We start from the raw sequence: 21428 nt of genomic DNA on the forward strand, positions 1-21428 counted from the left end.
CTTAAGGCCAGCAACAAACCACTGGGGGCTGAGACAATAACATCTTAAACTGCTGCAGCTGTTTACTTGGTAAATGTGAGCCAAGTCTCTCAAGTAAATTTTTATTTTTTCTTAAGAATATGTCTGTACATTTTCCACTTATTAAATTTAGTGACCTAACTGCTCAAAATTAACTCATGTTTTTGTATGCCTAAGTCAACAGAGGAACCAGAATGAACTACTTGCTTTTCAAAGGCACTTGAGGTCTTTCTGAAAAATCAGTCCCCATTAAAAGCATAAGAGGTCTTCACCAGTAAGTCACTATTCATTTTGGAAGTTATATTGGAAACTATTTAAGTTACAATTGGCAAATGTATTATTATAAATTCATATTGGAAAATAGTTTGTCTGGATAGAAATACTTCAACAGAATCTGCCAATTTTTGTCAAACTTTGGCAGCACACACGTGCTTATAAATTTTGGTATTTGCCTTAAAGGCACGTTTTCATCATGCCTGTTTTCCTTGTAGCTCCCCTGGTTGGCACAGTGCCTGGCAGACTTCTGCAGTACGAGGCCTCAGGCCCTCCAGGCTCACAGCAGAGATAGACGCCCTAGGGTGTAGGACTTTAATGCTTGGATTCCCAAGAAAAATATTTCATTTCATGGGACCTTTCAAAATAGCAACTTTTCAGTCTGAAACTTAAGTAGACTTAAATTCTTATTTGTGAATAGCTGATGTTCAAGTCTGTATATGTGGTTAGTAAGGCAGAAAAATAGTTTACACGTCTTATAATGTGTGCTCCCTTTCTTCAACAAAGCAAAGCAAAGATTCAGTAAGAAGCACAGACAAATATTAGCTCACCCAGTAGACTCTGATTTCAGGGTTCACTTGTTCTAGTTGCTAGGAACGAGTTAAACAAAAAAGCAAGGCGAAACTCTGCATCCCATTCAGGTGTCAAATTTGTCACCACTGAGAGGTACCTGATCTACCAAGACAGTTCCTCCGGTTTGCATTTGATTTGATTGAGGTCCTTCCCATCTGGCACATGCACAGTAAACACCAGGAATATGAGACTTTTACTTCCGATGCCTTAGGTCTGGTCATGAGGTAGCATGTGGACTGTGCAGTATGTGGCTGGCTTCCTTTGTTGCTAAAATAAATGATAGATTGTTTTTGGAGGAAAAAGAAAAATTAAAAATTGGTGTCTCCAGGAAAGTGATAAATTGAGCAAAGTTGCAAAGCTTGGGGTGCTGAACAGCTACAGAGACAGGGCCCTGGTTTATCTGCATGACACAGAGCTTTTCCAGGATGTCAGTATTTTGGTAGGCCTATCTGAATAGTACTGCACCATAATCTATAGTTACTGAACTCTGATCTTTCTCCCTATGACTTATGGACTGAAGTAGTATATGGAGGTTAACCTACCTAGTGATTAATTCTTACAATTCCCCTAGTAGTTTTCTTTTTCTTTTCCTTTCTGCCTAAATTCACAGGGTGCCAAGTATCTGTTTCCATTAGTCCAATAAGGGTTTGGGGTTTTTTTCAGCTTATTAGGATTTTTTCATGTCACCTCTGTGACTTCATTGTCCAGGATAAATTCAGGTGTGCAGAAGAGGTGTTGATTTATCCAATAATGTAAAATAAACAACCTGAATTGTTTAACTTTTCAAACAAAAAAAGACTGTTGACACAAAAAACAGATGGTTATTGCCTTGTCATGAGGTCAGGATTTACAACTTTCTAACCACTGGACAGGTGAGATTCTAGGAAGGCTTTTCAGTAATGAGGTGTAGTGGGGAAAGAGGAGGGAGAAAGAAGAAAAGGCGGCAGACTATCCAATCAGTTTTGAAGAGATCCTGCTAAGCTGAGAATATGGAGGTCTGATGTAGTATCAGACAAGAGGAGGCAGGGCCCACTGACAGGAATTCCCTTCCATCTTATCATTTGAAGGTGTGGATGGATGGTCACATGTGGCTGAGCAGCTGCACAACAATTGAGCTGTACAAATTGCTCAAGTGCATGTTTCTTGCTCACATTGTTTGCTGAGTTAGTTAAACTCCCTGGACAAGACACTGGATAAAGAAGGTATCTGAATGAATGAAGATGGTAGAAGTGAAAACAGCAACTCAACATAATTCAGAAGTTCTGGCTTGCAAGCAAATGTTGGCTACTTCTCTGCATTCCACAGATAAGCTTTGACAAAATAAACATGTCTAAGTTGTATGATTATGTGTACACATGTGCTTGATATGCATATGATATGCAGTAGCACAGCAGAAAAGGAAATATCATCAATAGATCCTCAGGCCAATATTTATGCACAGCATAACCATTGTTGGTTTTGCTCCCGTGATGTATGTGCAGGAACTGTTGACCTAATGGAAAACGTAAAGGCCATGGAAACATTACTACAGAGCAGCTTACTGTTCCTTTTTCCTGAGCAAAATGAGCAAAGGAAAATCATGTAGGGCAACACTATCCCAGATTTGCTTCAGTACACTTTGATGTTGATGTATCTGGAAGAGCAAGTTTCCATTTAGGCTTTGAGTTAGGAATCAGTGAATTCATCTGCCTGGCTGAATTGCAACAGTTCAAATTTCACAGTGTAACATTTGAACAGCAGCAGGGAAAATTTTAATTTATTATATTGGCTAATAGTAGATTCTTTTTTGGAAAACAATGAATATTTGCACAAGTTTCTTAAAGCAATGAAGCAAGCCTCAGTGCTCAAAAAAAAAAAGATGGACATGGGGAGAATAAAAAAGTGTAATATGCCCCTAGTATAAAATAAGAGTTCATTTGAAATCATGTTTAACAGCTAGTCAGAAAGTTTCTCAGAGTAGTAATTTATTTATATTTTTGTCTCTGCTCTGTTGGCAGAGTTTATCAAAAGCGTTCCTTAATATTAGATTTGTTTATCTACATAGGTCTGACTTGCATTCAGGCTGAGGGGCCTGCTCCAAGGCCTAACATGCATTTCCATTTCGTCTCCTCTGACAGGTCTGTTTAGTGTAAGTACTCGGTGTCCTTCCTTCATTATAAATTTCACTGGTTTTAGTTTTGTCACCCAGCTTTAGAGATGCCATTGTAAACTGCAAATAGTTTGCTTTCTCTTTTAATCTCCTGACTAGTGTCCATACTGTAGAACAGAGTGCCAATACACTAATTGATATTTCTGAGAATTTAACTATGTTGCTGAAAATTACCTTTGCTCAAGGATGCAGTAATTGTAAATAAAACCAAGCCACTAATAAAATCCTGACTCACCCAAATTGATAAATATGAAAGCCAAGCTCTAAATCTCTTACTGGTTAACATAGAGAAATTAGACAACAAAACGAAGGCACTTCTGTGAGGTCATGGCTCCTTATGAACAGTCATGATACTAGCATCTGAATGAAATCTATAGAATTCTGATAATTTCCCTCAATATCTTTATATAAAAGTTAGTTAATTTGGCTCGACTCCTGGAGTTGCTAAAGAACAGAATATAATCTTTATACATACATGAGTCCACCACTGCACCTTTAAGTGGACTTCCTTTTAAATATACACACACATATACACTTTCACTGACAGAAATTTTACAGTCAGTCTATTTTTATCTTTATTTTACAGATGATTTAAGATTAAGGCTGAATGAAAAAGTGGTTAGCCAAATTTAGCCTTGTAGGAACATCCCGACTGAAAATGTAAACATTACAACATGGCAGAATAGTCAACACATCTGAACTCTGCACAACCAAAACTGTTTCAGAACATGCTACAAGGCCAGTGTTATCAGGGAGCTTCTTTCAGGGTCCAGCTGAAGTGGAAAAGGATTTATCTTTCTGCAGTGGGAGTAGGGGAAAGAGGTGGGAAGGAAGGAGAAGAGATTTGTAAGTAAATTTTCACGATGTTTTTTAGTTTTCTATAAAACATATTTTCTGTTTGAATAAGGGTGCCTTTTCTTAGTTTCTTCTACAGTACGCACTAACTGTCTGTACAGGTGCAAAATACCTAAGAAAAATTCTGCTGGTTTTGGTCACGTTATGTATCTGGCATAAATTTCCTCTGCATAATGCTCTTCTTCGAGGAGAGTGGATTTATCCACTGAAAAGCTCATGATTGCAACGTAAAGCCAAGATATGATCAGTAGAGGTTTATCATATGTGGTTATTATCTCTTATCATTGCATACTTCTGTCTCTCATTCCATATATCCTTTCTTTTTTAACTTCAATACCTGCACATCAACTGTTTTTTTCAGAGATAGCCTGTGGCATAGAATAATTTTCAGCTTGTCAGTCAGTTACTCTGCACATGTTTTACAGTACAGAGTACCTGAACCCCTCTCACAGTTAAAGCTAAATGGGTTAGTGCTGGAACACTAAGTTAGAAATAGAAAATTAATATCTTTAAAGTTTTCAGGGGAAGGAGAACAGGAGAGATCCATAGTACCTCATCAGTTCAGTGGAACTCAGTGGAAAAGCAGAAGCAGCACTTTTCTCTAAAATCTAAATTTCAATAAATGTGTTCTCAACTTCCTCACTCCCCTAGTATGTTTCAAAACTGACAGGCCTTACAATATAAATTAGTCCAAGTAGGTTCTTACAAAATATGTTTTACAGGTACACAGGTTAGCCAGCAGCATTTTTCTACCTACCTCCACATGGACTTCTTAATGATGAACTAATTTATTCCACCTACTTCTGATGAAATTCCAGGGATATTTTAAACACAAAGATTAATCAAGTGAACTTATTTTAACAAGACTTTTATTGAAAACATACACAAAGTCAACAAGTTATTTAGTTTCTGAATGTACATATTAGAGAATATTCATATTAGAGAAGAATATTTTAAGAAAAGGGAAAATATAACCAACATATGTTGCAGTTTACATTACTAAGGCATTTAGGCTTAAGAGCAAGTTATACTGTGTGTATGTGTGTGTATCTATATACACAAACACGCAAACACATACACACAGGTTATCTGATTTGAAACTGTACAGTGCTATGCAATTTGTTATTTTTTGCCTTTTTTTATTTTTTTTGACACTAAATAAAGCTTTTATCCAAATGGTGGAAGTTGTTCACAGAACAGCAGTTATAATCTACTCTTCAAGAGTTTGTTTACAATTACAATACTAACGATGCACAAAAAACCCCCCAGATCTTCATGGGAAAGTTCTCTCTTACCAAAATGAGGCTCAAGTAAGAAAAACACTAGTTTGCGAAGGCACCGTGGAGACAGGTTTTAATACATTAAATACAACATGAATCATTCACAATAACAAGTTTAGTGTTTCTGGGAACTTTTGTAAATACAACACAGTTGGTCACACAAAAAATGTTTCTGTTGATTTGTCTTGGCAACTCAGATACATCAACAGTGTAACAGCATAACAGCTTTGTTCCCATCTGACAGAAAATAATGGCAGTTCTGCAAGGCAAACGTTAAACCTGACCGTATGTATTTATTAATTCCACAGTGTTTTGACAGATTATAGGGGATGCAACTTAAAGGATGCTGACACGCTCACTGAGGGCTTTCATTTCTGTTTCTTCTAGCTTGGTGTTTTCATTATGGTTAGCACTTGGACTGATAAGGTGTGTTGGATACTGCAATCCATGTTCTCCTGAATACTGTTCCCATCGAGAGTCATCACTTTCATGGGTGATGTAACGTTCCCCCATTTTACATTCAAGTTCCCTTAAATCTAACCAGGTTTGATAGTCCTGAAATAGAATAACAGTATTAGTTTTAAATTTCCTAAAATAAATGACATCCTCTTCTACTACCAATAATATGCAAAGTACTGTTAACTCGGCAATCTGAAGGTCATGCATCCATATTGCTCCAGAATAGAAAAATCTTATAATCAATAAATATTAAATCTGCCTATAGAGATAGCTGTCATCTCTAGAAGACTGTTTGATAAATTAATTTTATTAAGCTCTGTCATAAGTGTAGTATGGAGATATTACAGGCTGTTTTGAAGAATGTATGGATAGTCTACAGATTTCTGTATTATCTAGATGAGGCATGGTGGTAAAACAATTCCTCACCCTAGTCACAAGTTGAATAAGGAAGAAGAAACATCTTTAAATCAGACATGTACATCCTAGTGATCTGTATCAGACAGTCAAGAAAATTGCTCCACCTCAGTATGATGGTGCACGATATGAATTCAGCTTGGGCTATAAAAAATCTGCTTTTCCAAACTCAGGCAATTGCTGGTGTGCTCAAAGAGACATATACATCTAAACATCAAGGTACTTTGGAACTCCATGTTGACAGTCAACAGTAAGGCTGGAAACTGTTTTAGTTCTCACGCTGTTTAGACCATCATGCTCTGCAGACTTTCATCTGCCTAAAGTACATCTCAAGTTCAGTAATTTCTTTTCTTATTCCCACCCAAAGCATACACAAAGCTGCAGTAATAAAGTCAATCCTAGCCCCATGCAGACTAACCTCTGCTCACAATCCTGTATCTAGTTTTCTTTTTTTCTCCTTCACCATGTCTCAACCTAAGATGCAACCCTGGCCACCTAGCCAAAGCATCAGAAAGCCCCCACACTGTAAATGCATGAAAGCCTTCATCCTTCGTATTTCACATCATTTGGCCCATTTCTCACACAGACACCCTCTCAGAAATCACCTCTAAGTCTCACTGCCCTGCACCACTGTTAGCTTTTCTTAGCCAACAAGATTGGGCTCTTCCGGAACGAGGACTCATCTCATCCATGGTGCTAGAGCTGCTGTGCACTGCCTCACCTTAGTTCACCTCCCCTCACTACGGCACAAGTGATAGAAGTGGACGTAGAGAGGTGAAGGACCCCGACTCATCACGTGAGACAGCCAGCATCCTTGCTGCAGACCTTAGCCCAGCTGACCTTTCTCGTCCCCAGAGGCTCAGACAAATGCATTCTGCAATGGTTGCCAGTGAAAAGAGCAGTCTTGGAGAAAAAGACTGGAGAATGACAGGAAATCTAGGAGGGAGAAAGCAAGCCTAAGAGAAATGTACCTGGAGAAGGTGGCGTGCAGGGTGAGAGGTTGCAACCCTTTTCCTCCTATATCAGCATGATATATGATTACTTTCCTATATGCAAATGTGGATCCCTTGGGAGATCCTGTGGGCTGGCGCCCCAGCCTGCCCTGATCCCTGACTGGGGGCAGTGGGATGGGCCCTGGCTGCTCACTGCACTGATTCTCTCTGTTGGATTTGTGTGAGTGATGGGGTTTTTGGTAGCAGGGATTGGGGTTACAGGGGTGGCCCCCGTGAGAAGCTTCTCAAAGCTCCCCTAGCTCCAAGCTGGGCCTGCCTCTGCACCACGGCTGAGCCAATTAGCGATGGTAGCTGCACCTCTGCAATAATGTATTTAAGAAGGGGAACCTGGGAGGAGGAGTTGGCGTTGTGTGGGAGACACCTATGCAAACACTGAGGTCAGTGGAAGAAAGAAGAAGGAAAAGGTGGGGTGGGGAGGTGCACTGGAGCAGAAACTCCCCTGCAGCCTTTGGTGAGAGGGCAGGCTGTACCCCTGCAGCCCATGGAGGTCCATGGTGGAGCAGATGCCCACCTGCAGACTGTGGCAGACCACATGCTGGAGCGGGTGGCTGTGCCCAAAGAAGGCCAGGACTCAGTGGGAAACCTGTGTTGTGGCAGTTTGTCACTGGGAGGACTGCAATGCATGGAAGGGACTCACACCGGACCAGTTCAGGAAGAGTTGCAGCCCATGGGAACGCATCATGTCAGAGAAAGTTTGTCAAGGACTATCTCCAAATATTTTTGTAGTGTATTTTGAAAACTTGAGAAAGTTTAGTATTGGAAATTAATCAGAAATTAATAAGAATCTATGGGTAAGTTGGTGAAGGAGTATGAAGTTCTCATGATCTGAAAACATCTTCAGGTTTGTAGATTTGCTTAGATTCTAGTGTACTCAAAGATGAAAATTTGTTATACAATTAAAGCCTAAATGCACAAGAAAAAACATGGAATTTGTAGCAATACCTGTAACCATGGATGGCTTAATGTTTTGTCCACACTGTAGCGCTTTCTCATTTTCACTTGCAACAAATTATTTATGAGATCAATAGCTGAAAAGAAATAATATTGGAAAATGTCAGCTTAAATATATTAGTTTCAGCTAGGAGATACAAACAGATAGACAGACATGATAGTTGTAAAAAGAAGACAGTTATGCCTTCTTACTCCAGCTTTTTACAAACTGCAGTCATTGTTGATGTCCCTGAAGGTACCCATGCAACCCTTCCTCATGGGATTCCAACTGTTTTACTAAACAGTTGCCAGCTAGCTAGCATATCGTCTACCTCTGTGTGTTCATTTGCAGGCACACAGCAAAGACTAAAACAATTCTCACTCTGTTCCTGCTCAAGTGAAAAAAATATCATTTAAGTGAGGACTACAGTATTTTTCAGGTACCACAACTTTCCCATTTCATCACAATATCCTTTGACTTGTCTGAAGTATGCTGGTTTACATCTTTATTTCTTTGTTTATATTATGGTCACAGTGAAAGACAGTCTTGAAAGTAACATGGCATCACTGAGGAGAATTGGGTCTGAAACATGTCAGATGGACATTGTTGCCAGCTGGATAATGAAAGAGCTGAATAATTACCTTGTCTGTTTTAAGAGTAGGAGATGGGACAGAATTCTTTAAACTGGCACCTCTCAGAGGTTGTATTTTGTGCAGCAGTATGGAAAAAGTTTTATTTTTTAACCAAGGCTTCCTCTCCCCATGCTCAATTTGCCAGCTAGAACCTTCTATGTGTTTCTGTCATGAGTCAGAGCATAATGAACACAATGTCCAGAAAAATAGGACTGTATATGGCAGCCTATCTGGATGTATGCAGTAAGTGTGACAGACAGTCTTGATCTTAGCAATAGTCAACTATCACTTAAGTAACCCTGACTTCCTGACGCTGAATATAATCTTGGAAAACAAAGCAATTGTGGGAATGAGACAAAACAAATCTCAGGACTTTGGACAAAGAAAGTATTGTCAGAGATTCTGAGACATGCTTTTCCTTGAGCAGATAATCCTAATTTTACTTTTTTCTGTTGTGGACAAACATATTCTTAGCTACTGTCGCTTTTAGAGTAAAGTACAATTCATGCTAAATTCTCTAACTCATGGCTATTTTGTTCCTTCTCAAAATGTCTGTGAAGTGGATGTGGGATCAGAAAGCCAGTGCATAGCCAATAGGATCACTACTGATAGATGGTAGTATGAAAATTTGTTTTCCAAAATAGTGGGGTTAATCTTTTTCCTCTTTATTGGCGAGAGAAGTTCTGAAGTTCCAAGCTCTGAGGAAAAGACAGGAAAGTCAGTCATACACCATGGTTAAGTTATAGAGTGACTTCTGATATAACCTGGGAAAAAAAGTAGTGGCCATTGTTTTTATCTGATGCTTGGAAGAGGAGAACATAGTCCTTAACCACTGCAGTAAAACTGGGTATCAGCAAACATCAGCATTTTCTGCACCACTGTCACCTTACCCTTAAATTCAGCAGAATTACAGTAAGACTTCAGTCTGTCTTTTGATAAATAGGCCAGTGCTGTATGCGAATTTAATAGGGCTCCCATTTGTCTGTTATCTTTAGTGGTATTCATGTGTATATGGTCTTCCGAGATAATTTTTAATTATTTACTTGAATCTCAGTTTGTCAAATAGGTCAAGAACTCGATAAAAGAGTTGATTGTCCTGGGAAGTGATTTTAGTCAACCAGCTGTGGGGATATAAGTGCGTGTTTCCCAAGATGTGTCTCTGTAACTGCTAAGTACCTACTGAATATTCTTCCTGCCATGGAATAGTGATAAAGTCTCTATTATGCATCTTCTGTCCAACCCATTAGAAGCAAATATGGCTGTGAGCCTTACAAGTGATGAAATTATACATAGCTATGCAGCCTCCCTCAAGTTACAACAGGATGAAGATGCCTTTTCCCCTTTTTTTCCTTCAGGACAATGACATACTACCTGTAATAACATATTTCTTTGTATTCTTGTAGGAAATTGCCAATGGCTCGTTGAACAGACCAGAAAAGCATTGGTCTAGAAACAATCATAAGAGAAGGTTCACAACGAAGCATAGGGAAGGAAGCTAAGATGAAAGTGAAAAGGCAGCTTCGGTGGATGGATAGAATTGTCAGTACTGAGCAATCATTTGTTCCTGAGAACAGTTAACACAGATAGCCTGCTTGTTTCACCACTGGAATACTGCTGTCTTTCTAACAAGTTTGGGTGTTTGTTTTTAGTTCTTTATCTAGGATTCTTTTAGCCAGGAATGTTTTGAATATCACTTGCCTTTTAGCAATAAATAAGCACAAATGTCATGTGACTATTATGAAGACTTAGGGCCCAAACTATCTGATAAAATTCCAAGCTAGGGAGTTCAATACAGATAGGCTGAGTGCTGGAACTGAAGAATTAAAGGATATCCTTAGGGATCTGGAATAGTCTGTTAATGAGAAAATTCTGAATTTAGCTGGTGTTAAATTGCAGAGGTTCAGACACTGGTAGGTTCTGTGGGAGTATTTAAAGGAAATGAGGAAAGATCCTAGTTATTCTCTCTGTTTCAGCTTACAAAAAAACTATCCAGTACTGATAGTGTTCTGACAGCCACTATCTAACATAGTTTGTTCTGGCTACAGTCCATATAAGATGTATGAACAGCAAGATTCATGTTGACTCAATTTCTGAATTAAAAAAAAAAAAAAAAAAATATATATAATATAATGATTATACTGCTTAAAAACAGTGAACATAAAAATTTGGAAGGTGTTAACGTTTAGCTGAGGCACAGACCTCATGTGTGATTCAGGGGACAAAATTCAGGCATCAACAGTCTAAATTTTCTGTCTAGGAAAATAAAGCAGCTTTGAGGAGAGAGTAGCAACTACACTGTATTTTAAAGTAAATTTTATGAATTTTCACTGAGATAAATTTTTTTTTTCTTAATCGGGTTTTAAACTAATCCTTATCAGACATTATAGGAGCTTTATAAAGTTTAACTGCTTTAACTCAATTGGGATGTTTACAGAAAAGTTTACAAAATATCTGAAAACCCTATAATGAACCTATCATTCATTTAGTCCTACCATACAGTCTTTAGGTTTTCACTTAAGTTATAAAAAAGAAATCACCTTAAGAATATCAAGAAAAGCAGTCCTAAATTAAAAATAAATCTATATTTGGTCCAGAATTTTTGAAGCACACCCGTAATATTAGTTACCTTTACAGCCATCACTTGTAAAAATTTAAGCTGCTGCCATTAATATAAAACTTAGGACTTCCTAGGCCCTGGATTTTTCTGAGTATATCTCTATTGATTAGTGGTATATTTTTTTCATATACCTAGACCCCTTCCCTACTGATGGTCAATACAGTTTGTTGACAAATGCTCTAGTGTACATGCAGTTATTTTGGCAAAAAATAAACTTCAGCTGGCAGAGCTTATTATTTTCAAAGACATGGATTCAGCTGTACTACCAAAAGAAATCTTTGGCAATTATAAGCTGCACCTCTACAAGAAAGGTTTTCTAATACTAATCTATCCTAGCAAACACATGTAAGTAGAGCCAAGACCTTAGTTTAAGCAGCTAGTTAAACATTTACTGAGATAGAGAGCATCTCTGAGCTATAACATGCATTTGACCTCCCTGTACTTAATTCTCATTCATGTGACTTTCTCATTAATGTGTGAAACAGAGTTTCTATTCACAGTATGCTGAAACAAGTCTAAATAAATACTGGCTTGAAGGCAGCTGTGGCATTTATTTCTGACTCAGAGCAGTGTAACAGGCACACCATGATCAAATTTAATGCATGGAAGAAATTGCATTGTTTCTTCCCAAATTATTTAATAATATGATGTAATGTGAAGCACCTAATCAACAGTGTGCACATTACATAGCTCATCAGGCTAGTAGTAATAGCTGTGTTGGTAGCTGATGAAAAAAGAATTATGAATACAATGATTTATGAAAATTCCACAACAGAACAAAACACGCCATAAATAATCCATAGCTTGACATAGCACATTTTAGGACCATGCAGTTCAAAAGAACAGCCACCACAGTGAAGACACACTAGGTAAAAATACACTAATAGGCAGAGAGACAAAGTCCATAAGGGAGTTCTGTCTTTATATTTAGTGGTATTTATTTTTTGTAACCTGTAGCTAAGTCAAAATAAATCTTTTGAGAAGATGCAAATTTTGCTGGACTGGAAGGTCAAAGTTGGAAACAAACAATAATGATGTTGAAAATAGGCTCCGTGTTTGACAGATGTGAAATTTAAAGCTATGAAATAAGAAAGAATTCTGCAAGTAGATTCCTCTGTATTAATATCTAGCAAAATTCCACAACGACGTCTGAAATAAGGTCAGATTGCCATACAACAATTCAGTGAATTTAGAAGTGTAAGCTAGCTTGACAATCATTGAAGACAGAACAGAAATAGCAGATTGAACAATGAAATGTTGAATGGTTGTGACAAAACCTGGTTTTCTACAAGTTACCCCAAGTTTAACACAGAAACTACCTCTCTACAGTAATACCTAACAATTCTATTTAGATATACAAACAAAAACTAATTTTTTTGGGACTACTATTTTATGATTTCTGACAAACCTTAAAATGTACAGCAATTGGGTTTGGTGAAGTCACAGCAGGGATTTTGCACGTGAGAGGTAAGCTTTGGGAAATGATGCTCTTAGAAGCATTATGAATGGATTATCAGTTAGGGAAAAAAAAAACCCAAAACATTTCCGAGAGCTACAAAATTGAAAGCTCTTAGTATATAGGTTAAGTTTCAATGGGGGAAGAAGATAGACAAGAACATTACACAAAAAAGCTAGAATTTCTTAGCAGGAAGAGTTGATGAGATCAATCTAGGTGTTATATCATCGGACACATTCTGGAGAGATAAGACTAATAGTCAATGACTAGACCACATTCCTGAGTGGCAGAGAAGACAGAACTGTTGACAGAGACTGAAAGACAGTAGACACTCAAAAATACTATCCTCAGATGGATTCTGCCTTCTTTCTTGGATTGTAGCTGTAGATTTTTGTTTTAAAAATTGCTAGAAAATACTACAGAAAAAGTAATTCTCAAGAAAATAAACGCAGACCACACTATTACATTTGTGACACATTTTTCCTCCAAAATTTCTTCCTGTATGTTTTTGCTCTGAATCTGCTAGACTTTAAGTGTATTATTTATATAATTGGGCAGTTTAAACTGTTATGGGTCATGTGCTCTTACAAATCTACCACCTCATCAGTGAAGTATAGAATTTTAAAAGCCAATTGAATTTTACCTTAAGACCAATAATTGAATAAGAAACACAGAATGGGGACATTTAGGCTACTTTACCACTGTTGTTGCTTTTCCAGACACAATGTTTAGGTATGACCTATTTCTCTTTTCTCTTTTTTTTTTTTTTTTCTTTTCTTTTAAAGTTTTGCTATCCTCTGCATTCCAGTTCCCAAATTAACATGCCGTTGCTTGGCAATATCAGCAAAAGCATCTACTGACCACTAAAACCAAAATGGTGATAAACACAGCATCATTCACTATAATTTGTGCACTATCCATTAAATGCAAAGAAATATGTGATTTTGTTAAAGAGTAAGATATCTGAGCTTTTAATTCCTCTCTGATTACAATAAAAGTAGAAGTAAACATGGCAATAACTAAGTTTAGCTATTCTTAAACTTTTTACATGAGTAATGGTCTGAAAAAAGTGCTGAAATAACTACAGTTTCAAGAAGCTTTATGTCTAATTTGGCTCTCTGAGCCCGATTAACAGTCATAAGCAAGAAACAAAAGGTTTGAGCTCTGTTCTGCTTTCCTTGGCATCAATTTTTGCAATAGGCATGCAAAAATTCCTAACACTGCTTTCACTAGCCATTCTGCAACAAATTATATGCCCTTTAATAAAATCCTTGTTGGACAGACACTGGCAATGCACTTGGTTGATGATCACTTACCTTAATCTAAACTGAAAATTGTATAACAAGCTAACAAACCCACAACTTTTGAAATTTATGGTTCAACTAAAAGTACATACACAGAATTTCCAGCAAATGAGTTCCTAGAGTTTAAGAAGCAGCTAGCTCAGGTATATCAGCTGTGTATGTTTGTGATCCTAACCTGGTACAGCTGTGAAGTAACAGACACCCTTTCTTCCCCTCCTAACTGTTTTAGGGTGTCTGCCTTGTATGACATCACTTGCCTTGTGCATCAGGCAGGATTGTTGATACAGACCACAACAGGTTTGAATAAGCATTTATTTTTTTTCTTTTCTTTTCTTCTTTTTTAGCTCAAATTGATATCTCATTTCTTCTACTACTTCTCACTGTTCTACAACAGTGTTTATAAGATTACGTTATGAACATTCATAGCAACCAGTACTGACATATTTCAGCCATAAAAAAAAAGAAGAAACAGTCATGCATACTGCATTTTATATGGTCAGAGAACCTGAGCATTTTTATTAGCGTGCATAAATCAGAGTCAATATTAATTCTCTTAAATGGTAGCCTAGCTCTTCTAAGTTCACAGAATTATCAGTTTCTGCCTGCTATTACTGAGGCATGTAATAGTCTCTGGATTAAGACATCACTTTTAAAATCTAGCTGTAATGTACAATTCATAGAGTCCACTGTTAAAGAGTGCTTGGACCCAGCACTGTCTTTTGGACATAAAAGAAAGCAGTAGGCAATGGAGAAAGAAAGACAAATATTTACATTAGTTTTACTTATGGTAACCTTTTGACAAATGGCTCCTATTTTTCAAATTCACATAGCATAACACTTAAAAAAGATCCTTCTTACCAGCATTAAATATAATATTTATTTTGCATTTATTTTACTTGTGAAAATGATACTTGTCTAATCAATTCTGGTTTCAATTTTTTAATGCTGTAGCAGTGCAGCAAAATTTTGGTTGAAGGCTTCTGTGAAGAATGTGGTTTATTATGTGTTAAAGTTCTCTTAAATATTTGCAGGGGTTATTTAAATGACAATAATGAAATTGGATTAACTGCTGTATTTTCAACATTTTTTCTTTCTTACAAGTGAAAATCACTTCAATAATTTTGTTTTCATTTTAAAACAAAGAATAATGCTTTTTGCAAGAAAACATTTTTGTAGATCCTTCAAGACAAATAGCAATTTCAATCGTACCAACCTGAAAGAAATAGGCTGATGAATGTCTATTTACAAAGACCTTTCTGGATTCTGTGGCTGTGATACTACTCCCTTACGAGTTTGTGTGGAAAAACTAGTTGATGATAATTACTGTCCTCTTGGGAGAATTATTGCTATGGTACAAATTCCAGGAAATAGTTAAACAAGAAATCTACTGTGCCTTTAAAAGAAATATATTATGGATCTTTTTATATGAAAATTTTAAAAATTTAAGAAGTAATCAGTGACATATGTTAAAACTTCTGTTGAAAAATGTTCAAGGATTAAGAATAATTGTCAAAAAGAATAATGGAAAAGATGGCAGGTAGATACCCGATTCATTAGTTTAACCTGTATGAGAAACTGGAAGAGCCTGTGACAACATAAAGGAACATTTTCAAGTACACAAATGTAACCTGTTGGCATTGAAATTCTCTGTCTGAATTTTGTAGATTTATAGCACTTAGTGAAGAGAAATTTATAAACCCCAGTATATTTTAACTTGAAATGAGCTTCATATTACCATAGTTTATATTTCAATACACATACCTTTCCAAATTGTTTTTATTTGCAATGTTGAGTAAGCAACTTCATAAAATCTTTAAAATCATCTGTGTTTCCCCCCCAAACACTTCAACCATTCGTAGCATCAATTATCATGGCATTGTTCAGAACTGTAATCCAGATTAGACATGTAGGACACCGGGTACAGATTCGCATTTTAACCGTGCTATATGGTCACAGGTAACAGCAATGGGATGGCACGAGCCAGTGCACAGGGCCCTTGTGCCTGCCCCTTGTGACCTGCGTGGGGGTGTGGACCAGAGTAACTGACATGAGAAAACCGTTCCTTTATTTTCCCTACATAACCTGGAGTTTGGGTTCAATTTTAAACTAAAAATCAGCATTATCAAGTAATAGCTGGACAGAGATCTGGACTCCAATTCCCCGTGTTAAACATAATAGATCTGTTCAGATTTTTTTCAGGTTTTCATTTAGCACAACAGAATGGCTCATCAGATAGCAATTAAAAATACATAATAAATTCACAATGTATAAGCAGGTTTTAATTTAGTAATTTGTTAAACTGTGTTGTTTCCCTCATTTCTGCATGATTGCAGCCTGATATCCATTAACTCTTAATGAAAGTGGTGATCCTATAAAAGGAGAGATAACACCCCAGTAGGTGAGTCTTCAGGAGGTGCTCTACTGAATCTTCACCTCTGAATGTAGAAATTGATCTTCTGTCTACCACAGCAGAAACTTGTGGGAGACAATTTCTTGCAGCCTCTTCTGTGTTGATTGCTGTTTGCTTATCTCTAGCGCCAGATAAAACATTGCTGCCAACAGATTCTGTCAGCTTACATATCAGAAGTGTGTGGAGGTTCAGGAGGACTTCAGTGTGTAATTGTGCAGATTTATAGCTTTTTTTTTTTTTTTCCCTCTCCAACAGATCTCATCAAACATCATCTGCCACCGAGATAAAACAACAGACAATGCTCTCAAAGTATTTTTCAGCTGAGAATCTCACATGGCTATAGCATCTATTATAGTAAGCAGTAGGCACACTTCTCTAAACTGCACTTAATATGTAATATGTCACCTGAAACCCAGAAAAAAATGTACTGTAAATAATGGAAATTGTACATGCTAATATTTTAATTCAATTTGGTACATAGTACAATTCAGAAAAAAAAAAATAAAGGAATCTGATGTTTATAATGTTTTCTTTGCTTTAAGACTTATGAAGCAATCTTGCAAAAAGTAAAGGACGAAGATAATGATTAAAAAAAAAAAATCCCGAAGAAAATCAAGCTGCCTGGAAGTGTTTGTTATGTACAAGAAAGTGCAGGTGAAACTGCTATTTTTGTTAAATGCCCTACTTAGTTGTGTTTAGAGACATCTTTAATAGAATTCATTTACCTTCTTTAAAGATGTTCATAGTGAACTATTCACATAGTTTTTTTACTATCAAAAGTCTTTGATGCCATTGACCAGAACTCTACTTTCACTGTTTCAAGTCTCACTGGTTATCTCCAAGCCTTCTACGCCTGCAGAAAATCTCTTCTATGACACTTTCTCACACTGCTCTTGAAACCTCATCTGCTTGAAATTGTTCTGTATTTTTTATCTTCTCCACAGAAAGACTATCAGGGTACAGCATTCTACTGAATGGAAGCTAAATTACTGGCACAAGTAGAATAAGAAGACTACAGAGGCAATAGCACTGAAAGAAGAGGTACAGAGGTAAATATAAGCAACACCAGTTCCAGCAGCTGAGGTTCCCCACAAGGTTCTATAGCAACCCAATCTGTAGGTGGCCATGTGCCTTCTTCAACACCTCCTGGAGAGATCCATGCTAGTGGATTACACCGTGTGCAGTCTATACATGCTCTGCAGGAAATGTCTAAAGCAATTGATAGCACAAACCAGAGACATTACATTATACTACCTTGAAATTTCAATTTTTTTTTTTTTTTCATCATTACGTACAGGGGAAAAAAAAAGGCAAAACACAACTACTCTTTTTTTAGCATTTATATAAAAACAGCCACAAACAGATATTACCTTCATGAGAAATTTCTTTCCATGGATTAGGTGGGTACATGAAAGCCGCATTCTGGATTTGGTCATGTATGTCTTCATCTTCATTGAATGGAAAGGTACCACTGAGGCTTACATAAATGATGACACCCACAGACCACATATCCAGAGATCTGTTATAGCCTTTGTTTCTCAGCACTTCTGGAGCAAGGTAGGCTGGTGTCCCTACCACTGAACGCCTAAATGATTTCTCTCCGATGATTCGGGCAAAGCCAAAATCACAAAGTTTTACCTGTATAAAGAAAAATGCTACAGTAAGACAGACATTTTTATTATGAATACATAGTTGAGGAACTTTTATCATGGTTTAGGTGCAAGATGCATCTCTACTGTTACTTCAAGGGTACTTTTATTTAAATTCCTCTTTGAGAGCAATACCCTTATTGCATCAAGACGTTAGACCAGATTACCAGTCCACTGCATCACCTCTATTCCTTCACTCCATGAATAAACCACAGTAAAATCAGTAACACAGGACAGCTTAGAATTAAAGAAATATAGTTTTGGATGGGCCTAACAGCTCAGGCTCCTGGTTGAAGTAGGAATATAAAGTAATACTTATTCATTCATAGAATAAGAACATGGCAAACAGAAAAATGTTTCGTCAATGGCTTTTTTCTAAATCAAGCAAGTTGACAAAAATTAGTTCTTGAACTTCCACTTTTATTTTATTGTGGACCTAGTTACATCCTGCTCTCTGCAAACTTCCTTGTCTGATTTCTCCAGAGGGACAGATTTAGCTGCTTAAAAATTCTCTTAACACTTCAGTATAGATCCTTCCTTTCCAATTACTGATATTAGTATTATATAAAAATTATCAATAGTGCTCCTATTGATTATGGGCATTTGGAGGAGATTATAGATGAACTCTGCAGATCAAAGGTAACAGGAGCTGATACAAATACCTTTTAATGAGAAATACAATGAGCCAGAAAGTGTATTTAATTATTCTGCAATCTACCAGGTATTTAACTTAATAAAATTAAAGAAGCTCTTATTCTTCGTGAGCTCTACTCTAACTTTCAGAAAAATAACTGTCTTTCCAGTGAGTGCTTGCAAATTGTCACTTACCTGGACCAAATCAACATGATAAGTATTTTGTGCTGTAATGGTGAGCAAATTAGAAACAATTGCACATGTAGTTATATCACATTTGAAAATCTAGATGAAAATTTTAGGCAAATGACAAAAGGCAAGGATTTTCAAACTTGTCTTTGGAAAATTTTTTGAATAAGTGATCAGTTTTTACATATCTAAAAATTCTGTGTAGTTCCTGGAGGAGATACAGACAGGTGGCTAATCACTGTTTTGTTTATTCATAAAATAATCATTGCTAACACTTATCAATTTGAGCAATCTATCTTAAGAAAGGGCATTTTCTACTTGCCTGTGGGAAAGGATCAGCTGATGCCAATAACACATTTTCTGGTTTGAGGTCACAATGAACAATATTTTTGAAATGAAGATGTCTTAAAGCAACAAGGATCTGTGAAGAAACAAATCAGAAAGAAATTCAGGTTTAAATGTCATACTTGTTTGTTTGTTTGTTTGTTTTATATTGTTCAGACAATATTAGCATTCAGAGAAGCAAGGACTGGTGTAGAGAGAAACAATACAACAAGAAAGTACCTTTTATGAGAATGTTTACAATGAGGGGAAAAAAAATAGGCAAAATGTCAGCTATTATTTGCTGTGTCTGAAGTTTTCTTGATACTTCAAGCGTCTGGAATGTTTTTCCCTCTCCGAAGACTTTATATTCTAAATGTTTTTTTTTAAAAACTGTAATCTATGTACTTATTTACTTTTTTGTGTGTGAGATCTTTGGATGCAGAACCATCTGCAAAATGACCTTCCAGATCTAAATTCACTCAAAAAATTTCACAGAAATATATGATCCAATTTAAGCATTTTTTTGAGGAGAGAAAGCAAAAGGAGCGTTGTATGTATTTTCATTCTATTACACACACAAACTAACATGGTAACAGAGTGTAAGAGATATCCATCCCATTCCTGTGGATTTAACTCCATTCCTTTTGTCTGGTCAGGGGGTGACAGAATGTCCCACTATATTAGAACAGAGAATGGCAAGGAGGCTGAACAAACCTGGGAAAGCAAGAAACCAAATTATGAAGCTGGTGGCAGTTTTGTCCATGAAATCCTGAAAACTGCTATGTTCTACCCCAAATAATAAACTTCCACCATACCACTGTTGTTCCTGCTCCTTTCCTTTTCCTGACTGCTGAAACACAGGCTGCTCTAACTCTGAGGTGGCTCACTACTCAATTGTGTATCTAAATTTAAACCAGTATTATGGGAAGGCAAAGAAGCAATATGGTAATATGACAACAGGAAGAACAAAAAAAAAAAAAATATCCCAGATCACATTGTTAACAGGAGTCATACAGGAAACCACCCATGCAATCAGAAGTAGTGCTGAGATCCAATCTCAGCACAGAAACATATGTACAAAACTGCATAGTACAAACTGCAATGGTTAGGTATGGGGCAGTTCAAGAGGCTCAAATTTCTTTGCGTGGGTCTTCAAGAGTTTGCTGCTTGTGCTTTGCATCCCCTTCTTGTGCTTAATTCTTCAAGCATATGAGAAACCATATCTTGACAGCCCTTCCATCCAGCAGTCAGACAGCTGTACATATGTCTAGTTTCAGGTGCTCTTAATGGTTTACTACCTATCAGATAATGTACACAAAGCTGTCTTACCATCCCTGATATTACAACTCAGATTTTCATAAATCTGACAGGCAAATTATGTCAAAAGCAAAACACAAGTAACAGTGATAATAATTGACCTCAAATTTCTTTCTGGGTGTATAATTAATTTCTTACCTGAGTAATTAAAAACTTTGTTATTCTCTCTGGCAATCTGCCCTTTTCACTTGATAAGATCATCTCCAGCATGTCTCCATGGAGTTTTTCCATAACAACAAACACTCTTTCTGGCGTTTCAAACATACACTCCAGATTTACAACCCCGGGATGATGAAGATTCTATTAAAGATAAATACAGCACTAGATTTCCTGACATGATCATTAGGTTTTATCACTACATAGCCAGTCTTCAGACCAGCATAAACCAGACAATGTTTCAGTATTTTGTAATTTAAACTGTGTGCCTAACCTGTAGACAAGAAGTACAAAATTTCTAAGGACAATACAGGAGGACAGATGAACTTCAAGTGAGTTTAACAAACATATATTTTCCTTATTGTGCCTGTTAAAACTGCAGAAATTGTAATTCCTAATGTGACAGTGCCTAAACATTTGGTCTTGGCTGTTTACACACATTAAGAAGCAAAAATAGTAGTATTTTTGCAAAACCACTAGTGATTACCAATTAACATAATTATCATATTATCTGGCATTTATAGAAATGTATAAATGCAGTTAATGCAGTAAAAAAGAACAGAAAAATACCTGCAAAATTGCAACTTCATTACGAAGCTGACTTTCCTGTTTAGTTGGAAACCTTAGTTTATCAATTATTTTAATGGCAACATCTCTTCCTGTTTTGCGATGTTTTCCTGCGTTAATAAAACAAAAGGCCTTTATCAATTAACACGATTAATTCTGAAAACTGTTCCACTTGCACTGGGTTGTACAAATGGCCACAACCAAGTAAT

General features: G+C 36.7%; 1 protein-coding gene across 4 annotated transcripts in view; it reads right to left on the reverse strand.

The window, feature by feature from the left end:
• Positions 1-4729: 4729 nt before the first annotated feature.
• Positions 4730-21428, reverse strand: part of PRKD1 (protein kinase D1) — a 142881-nt gene continuing 126182 nt past the window's right edge. For all 4 annotated transcript variants that reach the window (XM_042791189.1, XM_042791188.1, XM_033010339.2 and 1 more), the window contains 6 exons: positions 21223-21329; positions 20635-20796; positions 19178-19276; positions 17755-18022; positions 7977-8062; positions 4730-5703 (listed from right to left, as the gene is read on the reverse strand). In XM_042791189.1, coding sequence (XP_042647123.1) covers positions 5485-5703; positions 7977-8062; positions 17755-18022; positions 19178-19276; positions 20635-20796; positions 21223-21329 — 941 coding nt within the window. In that variant the 3' untranslated portion in view covers positions 4730-5484. The remainder of the gene's footprint in view (positions 5704-7976; positions 8063-17754; positions 18023-19177; positions 19277-20634; positions 20797-21222; positions 21330-21428) is intronic.

Source organism: Tyto alba, unplaced genomic scaffold (assembly GCF_018691265.1).
Source record: "Tyto alba isolate M040663 unplaced genomic scaffold, T.alba_DEE_v4.0 Super-Scaffold_18, whole genome shotgun sequence".
Classification (NCBI taxonomy): domain Eukaryota; kingdom Metazoa; phylum Chordata; class Aves; order Strigiformes; family Tytonidae; genus Tyto; species Tyto alba.